General features: G+C 43.9%; 1 protein-coding gene across 1 annotated transcript in view; it reads left to right on the top strand.

The window, feature by feature from the left end:
* Positions 1 to 13,605, top strand: part of LOC310878956 (netrin receptor DCC-like) — a 122,052-nt gene that overhangs the window by 88,890 nt on the left and 19,557 nt on the right. Inside the window, exons 10-14 of the mRNA XM_083793372.1 lie at positions 1,521 to 1,652; positions 4,611 to 4,660; positions 10,807 to 10,948; positions 11,126 to 11,236; positions 11,581 to 11,775. Of these exons, the coding sequence (XP_083649498.1) occupies positions 1,521 to 1,652; positions 4,611 to 4,660; positions 10,807 to 10,948; positions 11,126 to 11,236; positions 11,581 to 11,775 (630 nt within the window). The remainder of the gene's footprint in view (positions 1 to 1,520; positions 1,653 to 4,610; positions 4,661 to 10,806; positions 10,949 to 11,125; positions 11,237 to 11,580; positions 11,776 to 13,605) is intronic.

The raw sequence follows: 13,605 nt of genomic DNA, 5'->3' as shown, positions 1-13,605 counted from the left end.
TGGGACAACCCTATACCCATATCCATGCATGGCAACCTCCTCGTTGGGTGAAGTTAGGGGTTCAGCGTCTTGCTCTAGGACACTTTGGCGCACTGCAGCCAGGAGGAGGATTGAACCTTATTTATGTAACTCATGTAGACGTAGTTGTTTCATTACAGTATATACTGTATATTCCACTGTTAGGCTCTTAGCTTACGTGAGTCTTGATGCCTATATTTTTATGTATTTTATGTATTACCATTTCTATGTTCTTGGTAAATGGTAAATGGTGCATTTATATAGCGCCGATTGTGCATTACATTCACCCATTCACACACCGATGGCAGCGGAAACCATGCAAGGCACCAACCAGCACATCGGGAGCAATTAGGGGTTCAGTGTCTTGCTCAAAGACACTTCGACAGTAACTCTGGGGGAGCCCGGGTTCGAACTGCAGGCAACCTTGCGGTTCCCATCCAGGCACTCTTCCCCTGAGCCACCGCCGCCCCTGTAAGTCGCTCTAGATTAAGAGCGTCTGCTAAATGCCTAAATTGTAAATTGAACCTTCTGACTGCAGGGTATCCTGGCTTTACAGAATAGGACTATAAGTAAAATATCTAGCTGTGGAGTTTAAAACCCATTTTAGACGGGAACCCCTTTTGGTGTTAGCATTACGTTATGCTTTAGCTATTTAAAAATAGCAGATCTACAAGCTCATAGCGCGCCACCGAGTGGCGCGCTACGAGCTTGTAGGTCTGCTATTTTTGAAAAATCGAAGAGCGACTGACGTAGAAGACATTTTTTTAAATCTGATCTCAGGTCAGAATGGAAAACTGTCAGGATGTAGAAGACATTTTTAGAATCTGATCTCAGGTCAGAATGGTTTAATTTTGAGGAACACATTGTCAATGTCACCGATGTGGACTTAATTCTTTTATCTTTAGAAACATTGAATGACTGTCTGTCACTCACTGCTGCAAAACAACAAGTTGATATACACACTATTTGGTTTTCTCTCTTTCAGTTGACTATTGCAATGCATGTTTTTGTGGCTTTTGAGGCAAAACTCTTGAGAGTCTTCTGTTACACAGGCAAATGTACACGCACGCACGCACGCACGCAACATGCTGTTGATCACAGTGAGAGGCAGGCCGTGGGCAGCATTTTCTTTCCTCGTCCTTGATTGATTTACTTGTTGTTTTGAAGGCACTCAATTGTACAGCACCTCGCCACCTCTCCGATTGCTTGTCCAAATAACAGTTTGTTCCAAACCATTCCCTTTGCTCGTTCTGGCGCTGACCTCGTCCATGTGCCAACAATCCAATACAAAAAAAACCAAAAGAAAAACATGGCGGAGCAACATGATGCGTCCATTACACAAAAGACAGACAACCACCGTAGATAGTTTTAAGAAACCGCTCGATACCCACTTTTTTGTTTGAGTCAACCTTTTATTTCAAGTGTTGTCGTTCTTGTAGTAGCAGTACTGTCTGCTATACCAGCGACCCAGACCTGTGACCTGTGTGTGTTTCAGAGTGCAGAAGTATCTGCTCAGTACTACAAGGTGGAGGGCTTGAGGAAGTACGGCGAGTACAACGTGCGCGTCGTCGCAGTAAACAGACACGGCGTCGGCACGGCAACCGCAGGCGTCGGTGTCCAAACACTATCGGACGGTGAGTGGTTCTGAACCCTTTGGCGTATACTAGTCCTTTTGGGGTAGCGGTTGCTATGTACGTTGGCTTCCTGCCGCCTCAAAAGACAATGGCGTATGCACCAGGGATTAGTCTGTTGTTGTTGTATTACAGCGCCCTGCTGTGGCTGAAGTTTCATATTTATATTTTATATGCGTTTTTCAGAAAAGTTAGGTCAGGATTTAGATGGCGTTTTTTAGAATCGCCCCCCCCCCCCCGGGTACAAAATGTGAGTACCACACTGGACTCAAAGCAGCAGCCGCGCAGAGCTGACGGGCAGGGAAGGCGAGTAAATATGCCATCCAGTTGCTCCATCTTGATTGCAGTACTTTCACGTTTACGCCTAGCCCTGTAATTTAAAATATTGTTTTCAATACTCAATACGTTCCCTTGAGTTATATTATTGAAGTCTGTTTCCGTCGATTGCACCGACTGCCCCCTCTCCTCCTTTTCCATTCTAGGCAGTGCTTTTTCTTAAAAGAAAAGGCGCATAGTGTGAATAGACTCTAAGGTACTGTACTGTACTGTACTGTACTGTACTGTAGCATTTAAAAGGCTGCCAACAGGTAAGTAATAGAGGCAGTCCATTCAATTGGCCACTGTCTGTGGTCTACTAATAATGAGGTGTGAGGTGTTCCACTCGGGTAGCTTCAAAGAGGGAAGAAACAGTCCATTGCAGTAGTACTTTAGAACACGATACATTAAAGGAGAATTCCATGCTAGAATGCTTTCTTATCTTTCTTACCTTTCTTTGTAGTTGTTACGTCCCCACCAAAGAGGTCCAGGTGTTTTTTTGTGCAAAAACTCCTTATTGGCTATTTTCCCTACCATAAGCCCTCAATGAATTGCATTGCATTGAATGGGAATTGAATGGGGCTATGGGGTGTTATGCTAGTTCGCTTATTTCCATCGAAAGAAGTAGTAAAGTGTGCCGCTTGGGGTATTATTTACATTATGAAGAGAGGATATATACAAAGAAATTATAATTTTGAGCGATGGAAATAAGCTAATTAGCACAACACCCCATAGCCCCATTCAATTCCCATTCAATTCAATGCAATTCATTTAGGGCTTATGGTAGGGAAAATAGCCAATAAGGAGCTTTTGCACAAAATAACACCTGGACCTCTTTGGTGGGGAGTAACAACTACAAAGAAAGGTAAGAAAGCCTTTTAGTATGGAATTCTCCTTTAAGAGCGTTACATACAGAAACATTCAGTACTGTATGTATACAGATGGAGACACAGTGTAATACTGTAGATAGGTCAGCATTAGATTATATTATATTACACTAAGACAAATTAGAGGGAGGGTCTATAGGCTCTGTATAAAAATGTAACGCAATGTCTTTAAAGGGACACTTCACCCTTTTTGCTAAAAAATATATGTTAATGACGTTTAGAAGCTTTAGATCACTTTCCTGGGGGTCTTTATGTGTGTAATATGTGGTTTTAGTTATTTTAGATTGTAGCAGTGAGCCTGTTGTCTCTGATGTCATGGACACTGGTCTCACTACCTTCCTGCACTACAATTCCCATAATTCTTTGGTGCACTGCTCCTCCTTGTGGATAGGGGAGGTCTGTCTTACTGAGACAACATGTAGTCCAGGAAGGAAGTGAGCCCAGTGTCCATGACATCAGAGACAACAGGCTCACTGCTACAATCTAAAATATCTAAAACCACATATTACACACATAAAGACCCCCAGGAAAGTGTTCTAAAGCTTCTAAACGTCATTGTCTCCACCAGGCCGAAGGCATGTGGGGAGAGTATGTTTTGCACTTCGTCCGTCCGTGTGTCCGTCCGTCCGTCCGTGTGTGTGTCCGTGTGCCCGTGAACAGCTAATCTCGGCCACCGTTAACCCGGTCAATGCCACATTTTGCACACACACTCCCTGGATGCCAACGATGAACCTCTGCCCCAAACTTTCCAGAACGGCCTGTTATAGCGCCACCAGGAGGCCGCTTTGTGCAAAACAAGTTTTTTCACAGTACACCTACAGATTTTGTCCAAACATCACGCAAATTAGTACACCGTCTCTCTAGAGCCATTCAACGAAACGGGTCTTTCAGATTTCTCAGACTCCATCCTGATTGGTTAAGATTGGCTTCCAAAGTTCACAGGAGTGCTCAGTTTCAAACAAAATGCTGCAAATCATGAACACATCGCGTGATTTCCGTGAAATTGTGCACGCACATTCCCACTAGGCCGAGGACGAAATGCCACATGAACAATTTCAACTCAGCCTCAAGGTGGCGCTATAACTGGCCCAAAAGTGTTTTTACCTCTAACTGCACGGATCTGTGGATAACCTGGTGGAGACCTGTGCCCAGAAGGGCACTTTTTCTAGTTAACATATATTTTTTTGCAAAAAGGGTGAAGTGTCCCTTTAAGAAAAATAATCTGAGTAAATTGTATTAATTAATTAGGGCCAACGAGTAAAACAAATAAATATGGGCCAAGCACCGACAGATGAATGCTCATCAACACCCCTAGCTGGCTCAACAGGACTGGCTCAATTCTTAATTTAGGCCAGAGGGCTCCAAGAGGAGCATAGTAGTATATATGTATAGTTTATAATGTATAGTTTCATTATATTCCACTATTACTTTCTTAGCTTACGCATTGGTTCATGATAAATGTTTTTATGTGATGTATTCCCATGCTTTTCTGTTCTTGCTTAATGTAAGTCGCTCTGGATTAAGAGCGTCTGCTAAATGCCTAAATTGTGAATTGTAAGAGGTCAAATTTGTTAATCCAATGGTCTTCTCTAAGTAGTTTTCTTTTTCATTATTATTTTATTTCGATGACCCATGCGTCTTAGAGATGCTGTGTCTTGGTTGGCTGGACTGTAGTGTCTGGCATAATCAAGCTCGGGTTTTGGTGCGTGTATATTCTAGTAGTAGCTTTACTAACTTCCTCTCTGTTATTTTCCCACAGTTCCTAGCGGCGCGCCTCAGAACATCACATTGGAGGTGGTATTGTCCAGGGTGAGTGAATCCTATATAGCTCCTTTGTTTTTCCGTTTGTAAACTTGGTTGTAACAGTATTCCCGTTCAGGCACTAAAGAGCGCGGGGTCGCAAAATTCTGATACTTTTGTACTTTTACTCAAGTGCATTTTGAATACCAACTATTCTACAAAAGGGTATATTGGCACTTTTACTTAACCCATTCTGAACGGGCACCCATTTTGGTGTCAGCATCATGTTATGCTTTAGCTATTTAAAAATAGCAGATCTACAAGCTCATATCGCGCCACCGAGTGGCGCGATACGAGCTTGTAGGTCTGCTATTTTTGAAAAATCGAAGAGCGACTGACATTTTTTGAATCTGATCTCAGGTCAGAATGGGTTCATCAGACCAGTGTGTGTCCGGCGGAAACCTCGTATGAATCTGATCTCAGTTCAGAATGGGTTAAGAGTACTTCTTCCATCACTGCTTGTGGCCATGAAACTCTCTGGAACTTTAGTTGGAGGAAGTTTGACTCATCCTCATCCTTGTGTCCTTGACAAGGCCCTGAGAAGAACAATAAAGCACGTACATCCACTGACTAGCCCATTCTGACCTGAGATCAGATTCATACGAGGTTTCCACTGGACACACACTGGTCTTTATTAACCCATTCTGACCTGAGATCAGATTCTAAAAATGTCAGTCGTTCTTCGATTTTTCAAAAATAGCAGACCTACAAGCTCGTATCGCGCCACTCGGTGGCGCGATATGAGCTTGTAGATCTGCTATTTTTCAATAGCTAAAGCATAACATGATGCCGACACCAAAATGGGTGCCCGGTCAGAATGGGCTAGAAACCAGGTGCCGAGGTTAGATTAACAAAGACATTATTAATGGTTCCTTTACACTCTTGGAGCCTCTCGGCTCTTCATCAGGAAGGTCTGATGAAGAGCCCGAGAGGCTCGACGCCATGAATCTAATTAAATGCCAGACTAAAAAAATCATATTAAATTCAGTGCATAGTTGTATTTTGAAGGCGAAAATCTCCCGAAACCAGAAGTAAAAGAAATGGCTGTGTCCCGTGATCTTATTTTAATTCACCCAAAAATGTTTAACCGTGATCAGCAACGCTTTAGTAATGGGCCGTGGAGCGTGGCGTGAATAAATCTTGTTTTGATCAAAAAACGCAATCTGGGAAAAGTATCTGAGATAAATGCATTTGAGGTGAACGGCAAGCTGACTTTTCAATTCCGGTTATTTCCTGTTTGCTCGATCGCCTAGCAACCAAGGTCATTCAGACGGCGGCGACGAGCGTGATCTAACTTAACCCATTCTGACCGGGCACCCATTTTGGTGTCAGCATCATGTTATGCTTTAGCTATTTAAAAATAGCAGATCTACAAGCTCATATCGCGCCACCGAGTGGCGCGATACGAGCTTGTAGGTCTGCTATTTTTGAGAAATCGAAGAGCGACTGACATTTTTAGAATCTGATCTCAGGTCAGAATGGGTCCATCAGACCAGTGTGTGTCCGGCGGAAACCTCGTATGAATCTGATCTCAGGTCAGAATGGGTTAATCAATAGACATTTAAAAAAAGACGAGAATCTCGCCATTGGCACGCAAATGAGTTAATACACCTTTATACGTTTTGGCCCATGATCTAGTGCAGGTTCTCAACCTGTGAGTCGCGACCCCCCCAGGGGGTCGTCAAGTTATTTTTTTTTTAGTTTGTTTTTTTGTTTAGCAACTGAATGGCTGTAAAATGCAAATTAATAGTTCACATAGTACACACAATACATGCATACACTTTCCTTAATGATTGTATCTGGTTCAGTATTTATTTATGATGTATTTTCGCTATTATTAAGGTTATTTTAGTGGTCAGTTTGTATTGGGGGTGGGGAGGGGGGCGGGGAGGGGGTCGCGAGACATGGCCAAAGCATTTCCGGGGGTCGTCCCCAGGCAAAAAGCGTTGAGAACCCCTGATCTAGTGCAGTAGTTCTCAAAGTGGGTTCCGGGCGGTCCTATGCTAAATGATAGTTCGGAACCAAATGGACTCTCTCTAACTCTGATGGGACCAAATGGATGCTTAACGGGTCCATTTTATGAAAAGGATCCCGCACACTGTCTTCACTTGAGTACACTCTCAGAGTTAAATTAAAGGTATATTCAGTGATTTCACTCAAAAAACCTTAGGTTTCGTTTTTGGCTGTGGGACCCAGCCTTTCGTCCAATCAGGATAGAGAGTCAAAAACGTTTTTTGACCCCCAGGGGTTAACTGGGTACAGGGAGGAACTCCTTATATGGCCAGCACACTCTATAGTAGGGAGGATTATCACAACAAAACAAAAAAATAAGTGATATTTGAATTACTGAATATACCTTTAACATTGATTTTACAATATAAATCGGGGTCCCAGAGATATAAATGCTGTTAAATAGTCTCTGTAGCCTTAATGCATGGCAAACTCCTTGAAATGAAAATGGTTGAAAATAAATCTTCTCTCATGGAGGCTCCTTAATTGGCCTATGTTTTCAAATGGGGGTCCGCAGGCTATAATAAGTGTCAAGTTGGGGGTCCAAAAAGTTTGGGAAATAGTGATCTACTGTAGTGTGCAGACCTTGTCTTTCCTTGTTCCGAGTCACTGCATGCAGCATGTCCTCTGGCCTCTCACTCTGGTCAGCAGCAGGTATGTTGCCTGCCAAAAGCAACATGCTGCAATATGCTGTTGACCACAGTGAGAGGCTTGTGGACAGCATTCTCTTCCAGAGGGTCATACTGACTATTACAATGAGCAGAGGGACCGAACTTGGAACAGATAGTGCTGAAAATATTAAAAAAAGTATGAATTTGGCAGACACAAAATGCTGACTTTCTTTATTTTCTTTCTGGTGTATACTGAGGTTATACAATGGAGGTGATCTACTTTTAAATTAAACTACTCATTTATATTTTGGTGGTTCACACAGATCACAGATGAGACACCATTGCATCATGTTTAATATAGACCCAAGGCATGCCGTTTCACAATTATAAACATTTGATTTAGCTACAGTATAATGAGAAGGTAGTTGCCGTCATTAGTCCAGTAATAATATAATTTGACCTCAAACTATAATTGCAAAAACCCCAAACTCAGCTGATTTTGTAGGATAGCATATATTTTCTGCACAGCCTGCTTGTTCCATCAAACATTTCTTGTGTCCGCGATCAATGGCCATTTCTTCCAGTTGTTCACAGTTACACCTGTTCCGTTTTGCGAAGTTGTGGGATATGACAAAATGGGGCAAAACTGTCGCTGTGTTGTGAGCTGCTTTTCAGGGCTCTGAGTGCGTGCCAGACATACAAATACAGACAAATCTATTCATCCTGTAAATGGCTGTATTGTGTGCTTCATGTTAATCCTGGCAGACCGAGCATATCTGATCAAAGATTTTTATATTAGACTATAGCCTGTCTGGCATGCCAGTTTATTGCGGTTTCAGTGACAGAGCGGTCGGTGAGAGCAGGCATAGCCAGCACGAAATAAAATGTGGAATATTTGGAAGAGGTTTTGAAGCATTCTAACACCACTAATCTGGTTTAGGGTTATTCAGATAGGATTTACAGTAAGGGACACGTTCATGTTGATTTGGGAGTCCATGATGACATGCAAATATTTGAGAACCACTGGTTTAAATGATATTTAACCCATTCTGAACGGGCACCCATTTTGGTGTCGGCATCATGTCATGCTTTAGCTATTGAAAAATAGCAGATCTACAAGCTCATATCGCGCCACCGAGTGGCGCGATACGAGCTTGTAGGTCTGCTATTTTTGAAAAATCGAAGAGCGACTGACATTTTTTAGAATCTGATCTCAGGTCAGAATGGGTTAATCAGACCAGTGTGTGTCCCGTGGAAACCTCGACGTATGAATCTGATCTCAGGTCAGAATGGGCTAGACCAGGCGTCTCTTCCTGGTGGACGGAGAAGACGCTCGTGCGCGGCTTCAACTCGCAGCGTCGGCAAAGCGTTTCCCGTTTTCCAGCGTCAAGTTGCAGCAGTTGCGGAAGGGTCATTTCCATCCACCAGCTGTTTAAAAACCCGGAAGAGAGGCCTGGTCTAGGCGTTTTTGGACGCGAAGATGTGCTTGTGCCCTTACCAACCATTGTGCATACGATGGGAAACAGGATTGACCAATGAGACTCAATTGTGGGGAGACAGACTCCTCCCTTCTGGGCACCTATAGGAAACAAATACAGAGACTGAATTCAAACAAATGTCTCCTCTCCTATCCCCCCCCCCCTCTCTCTCTCTCTCTCTGTCTCTCTCTCTCTCTCTCTCTCTCTCTCTCTGTCTCTCTCTCTGTCTCTCTCTCTCTCTCTCTCTCTCTCTCTCTCTCTCTCTCTCTCTCTCTCTCTCTGTCTCTCTCTCTCTCTCTCTCTCTGTCTCTCTCTCTCTCTCTCTCTCTCTGTCTCTCTCTCTCTCTCTCTCTCTCTCTCTCTCTCTCTCTCTCTCTGCCATGATCAATTGCAGTGCTAATCAATTAGTGCCAATGTAAAGCCAATGGGGAAAGCAGGTGTTGCTAGATGCTAATGGTTTTACATACAGACAAACAAACACACAAACAACGCACGCACGCACGCACGCACGCACGCACGCACGCACGCACGCACGCACGCACGCACGCACACACACACACACAGACACACACATACAGTACACACATACATACATATATTGAAATGGATGTTTAGCTTGATGCTAACAATTGCAGACAAGTGTGTGTGTGTGTGTGTGTGTGTGTGTGTGCGCGTGTGATGGTGTGTGTGTGTGTGTGTGTGTGTGTGTGTGTGTGTGTGTGGTAGATGACAGCTCATTAACATGCAAATGAGGTAATTAAAATGTGCAAGCACACACACGCACGTACACACACACACACACACGCACACACACACACACACACACACACACACACACACACACATACACATACACATACACATACACATACACATACACAGACACACACACACACACACACCAGATGTCTGCCAAGTCCCAAGTGTGTATCGTTAGCAAGTTGTGTGTGTGTGTGTGTGTGTGTGTGTGTGTGTGTGCGTGTGTGCGCGTGCGTGCGTGCACGTGTGTGCGCGTGCACGTGGTGTGTGCTACTGTCTACATACACATACAGTGTAAACACTCATTTATCAAGTCAGACCTCCCCCTTATCCGCCCCCCCCCCCACACCCTGCACGCAGGCACACACGCACGCACGCACGCACGCACACACACACACACACACACACACACACACAGGCAGGAATCCAGAAATCACAAACTCAAGTTTAGCTTTTTTTCTCCTGAATAATAATTTAAAACATATTTGCAAATGCCGGCCTGATTGATGCCTGTAACACAATTCCAAAAAGTCGGGGGAGAGACATATGTTTACCGCTGTTACATTAATTACATCACCGTTGCTTTTAATTACAGTACACCAGAGTATTATAATGTAGCTCTACAATCATTTAGACCACTTTAACCCATTTAACTGAGACCAGATTCTACAAATGCCTTAATCAACGCGGCGTATACGCCCAAATATGGGTGCACTACCACAATTTTCGGCATTCGTCATTCCTGCATGAACTTGAACTTGAAAATGCGCCCGGCCAAATGTCATGTCAGGTCGGGAGCTGTCGTAGGCTTTGTCCTCACCTGTTTTTCTGTCGTAGAAAAGCGGGGAAGCATTGTCTGACCAGCTGACAGGCTGTACACAGGCATGTTTTCACTTCTAAAAATAATGTATATAAAACGAATAGGCTACAAGGAATGCCATATGAAATTGGTAGGATATTTCCAAGTGTACAAGCAATTCAAATCGTGCAATTAAAAACAATGTTGCAAGTTAGATGCCATTTAAACAATGTTTAAAAAAAAAAAAGCCCCCAATGTATATTGAAAAATCTAAGTTAATTTAACTCTGTGACGGGTCCGTTTGGTTCCATTTGTACACTCTCAGAGTTACAGATCCATAAGGGTCCATTTGGTTACAAACTATCATTTAGCTGGGGATCCCCACTCCTTGGAACTCCCTCAAGGACCCCCCGGACCCCACTTTGGGAACCACTGCCGGTAGTTATTGTCAGTGGTCGTCATCATCATGACTCCGTTGTTGTTCTCCTGCTTCTCCAGAGCATCCGGGTGTCGTGGCAAGCGCCGCCTCACTACTCGCAGAACGGCGTCATCGTGGGCTACAAGATTCGCTACAGGAAGACGGGTCGCCGTGGCGATCAGGAGGCGCTGGAACCCCACAACCTCTGGTACCTGTTGACAGGTGACTGGACGGCCAGCGGGTCAAGTCTTTTGACAATTATTTGAAGGGCCCGCTTGCAATATCCTCACGGCCCGCCAGTTGGGCCCCGGCCCATTGTAAACACAGGAAGTGGGGCTACCTGTAGTAGTAGACAGGCTGACAATGCTGACTGTACTTACTGTACATTTGTTTCCCCAGGTTTGGATAAAGGAAGTCAATACGTTTTCCAGGTGGCCGCCATGACAGTTAATGGCACAGGACCGGCAAGTGATTGGCACACTGCTGAAACTCCTGAGAATGATCTGGACGGTAAGAAGTAGTGATTCTACTGATAGAGACTCAGCCAGATGAAGTATAGTGATTCTACTGATAGAGACTCAGCCAGATGAAGACAAGCTTAATATCTCCCTCAGTCAATGGTGAATGTCCCTTTAGCCAAGTGGTTAAGATGTTAGCTTTCCAAGTGGGACACCTGGATTCAATTCCCAGAATCCCGGGCATCACACCTATGAGAAGATTGTCCTGTCGCTTTTCTTGTGAAATCTGTCAGGCATGCAGACGATCTCATGGTCTTTCTTTCTTTCTTTCTTTCTTTCTTTCTTTCTTTCTTTCTTTCTTTCTTTCCTTCCATCCTTCCCTCTTGTCATCCACAGAAAGCCAGGTGCCGAATCAGCCGAGCTCGCTCCACGTCCGCCCCCTCCCAGACAGCATCATCATGTCTTGGACTCCGCCCCTCAGTGCCAACATTCTGGTGCGCGGTTACATCATCGGGTACGGCGTGGGCAGCCCGTACGCACAGACGGTGCGCGTGGACAGCAAACAGCGTTACTACGCCATCCAGAACCTAGGTGAGGATGAGCGCTGCTGGCATACTTACTGTAGTTCCCCAGAACCTAGGTGGGGATCATCAGTATTACCGTCGTTAGCACCCAGAATTTAGTTTAGGCATAGTTTTTGTGAGGTTAGGGTTAGGGTTAAGAGGTTAGGTTTAGGTTTATAACCCTAGCTGCCCTACTAGTAGTAGCCGGTGCTGTAAAACAAGCGCCCCATCAGCGCCCATCGACTCCCAGGCTGTGCCAAAAACGTCCACATGAACCCTCTTTATCTGGTGTCTCTAGTGACACCAGAGCAATCTAGTAAGAGAGTGGCGACACTAGCGTTGACTCCCATTGTAGCGGAAGTGCTCATTCTATCTCAATGGGATAGTTCCAATGTTTGGAACTATAGCCCATAGGCACCCGCTTTGCGGCGAGATCAATGCATGTCGCCACTCTCTTACTATTCCACTCGGAGTGACACAAACCTGAGTTGCAACTCTGTCCCTTTTTGCCAAAAATAGACGATCAAAAAGTAAGCTTCCAACGTGTTGTGATATTGGGCAAAATGATCCCCTCAGAATATAGGTTCCTCTCACCAGTCATCACAACTCGCTGAATTCACAAACGAATGTTACAAATGTCAGGCATGCAGTCATGATATTGGGTACTTATATAACGGTTCTCGTAAAAAAACATCATCTCACGTAGATAACTATAACTATATTAACTAGGGCCTGGACTAATTGCGATTAATTACGATTAATTAACTACAGAATAATTAATGCATTAAAAAAATTAACGCATTTTAATCGCACTATTTTTTTCACCGCGGAACGTTGTCACTGGACAGTTTTCAGACGGACCTGCGCACCAAGTGTCCGTGTCCTCTTCAGACAATAACACCACCAGAAACCACAGACAGTTCACCAGACTGGGGGAAGCCGCTGAGATCACTTTGCTTGTCCCCGTGGATTGGAAATAGGATTTAAAAGGCTATCCGATGGTAGCGTGGATTACAGCACAGTTGTGTGCAATTATTCAATAAAGAATTATTACCCCTATTACTACAAAAACAATGTTTTATTGCTTAAACGTATGTATTCACTATTCATTGATTCACTAGTATACCAAAATCCATTTGAAAAAATTGCTTTCTCACTGTTCTCGGGTCAAATAATGATATGCGATTAAAATGCGATTAATCTAGATTAATCAATCGCAAAGCCTCTGATTAATTAGATATTTTTTTTTAATCGAGTCCCAGCTCTAATAGTAACAGTAATGCTTACAAAACAGGAAAAAAAAAGTTTAATCCATCAGGTATACTTATCTGCAACTCAGGCATATTTCTTGCGGTGGCGTTATGGAAAGCTGACCCAGCTAATATGGCCGTTGATGTTGGCAATATATACAGTATATTCCCCAGTGGCCATTGTGGTGTCTATGAATTTACGACTTTATCCCATTCTGAACGGGCACCCAATTTGGTGTCGGCATCATGTTATGCTTTAGCTATTGAAAAATAGCAGATCTACAAGCTCGTATCGCGCCACCGAGTGGCGCGATACGAGCTTGTAGGTCTGCTATTTTTTGTAAAAAATCGAAGAACGACTGACATTTTTAGGTCAGAATGGGTTCGTCAGACCAGCGTGTGTCCAGTGGAAAACTCGTATGAATCTGATCTAAGGTCAGAATGGGTTATTCGCTATAGACATCCCGAGAAAGACACACAGTCCTGGGTTGTGGCAATGTTGAATTTGAAATGGCAGAAATGTATGTCTTTCTGACAACCACTGAAGAAACCTTTTTGGTTGTCCTGTTCTCTCTCTCTCTCTCTCTCTCTCTCTCTCTCTCCCCCCG

The sequence above is a fragment of the Protomyctophum parallelum genome (genome assembly GCF_964188405.1).
Source record: "Protomyctophum parallelum genome assembly, chromosome: 21".
NCBI classification, from domain to species: Eukaryota; Metazoa; Chordata; class Actinopteri; order Myctophiformes; family Myctophidae; genus Protomyctophum; species Protomyctophum parallelum.
The sequence above is the reverse complement of the archived record's forward strand: the minus strand, read 5'-3'. Positions and strand labels throughout refer to the sequence as shown.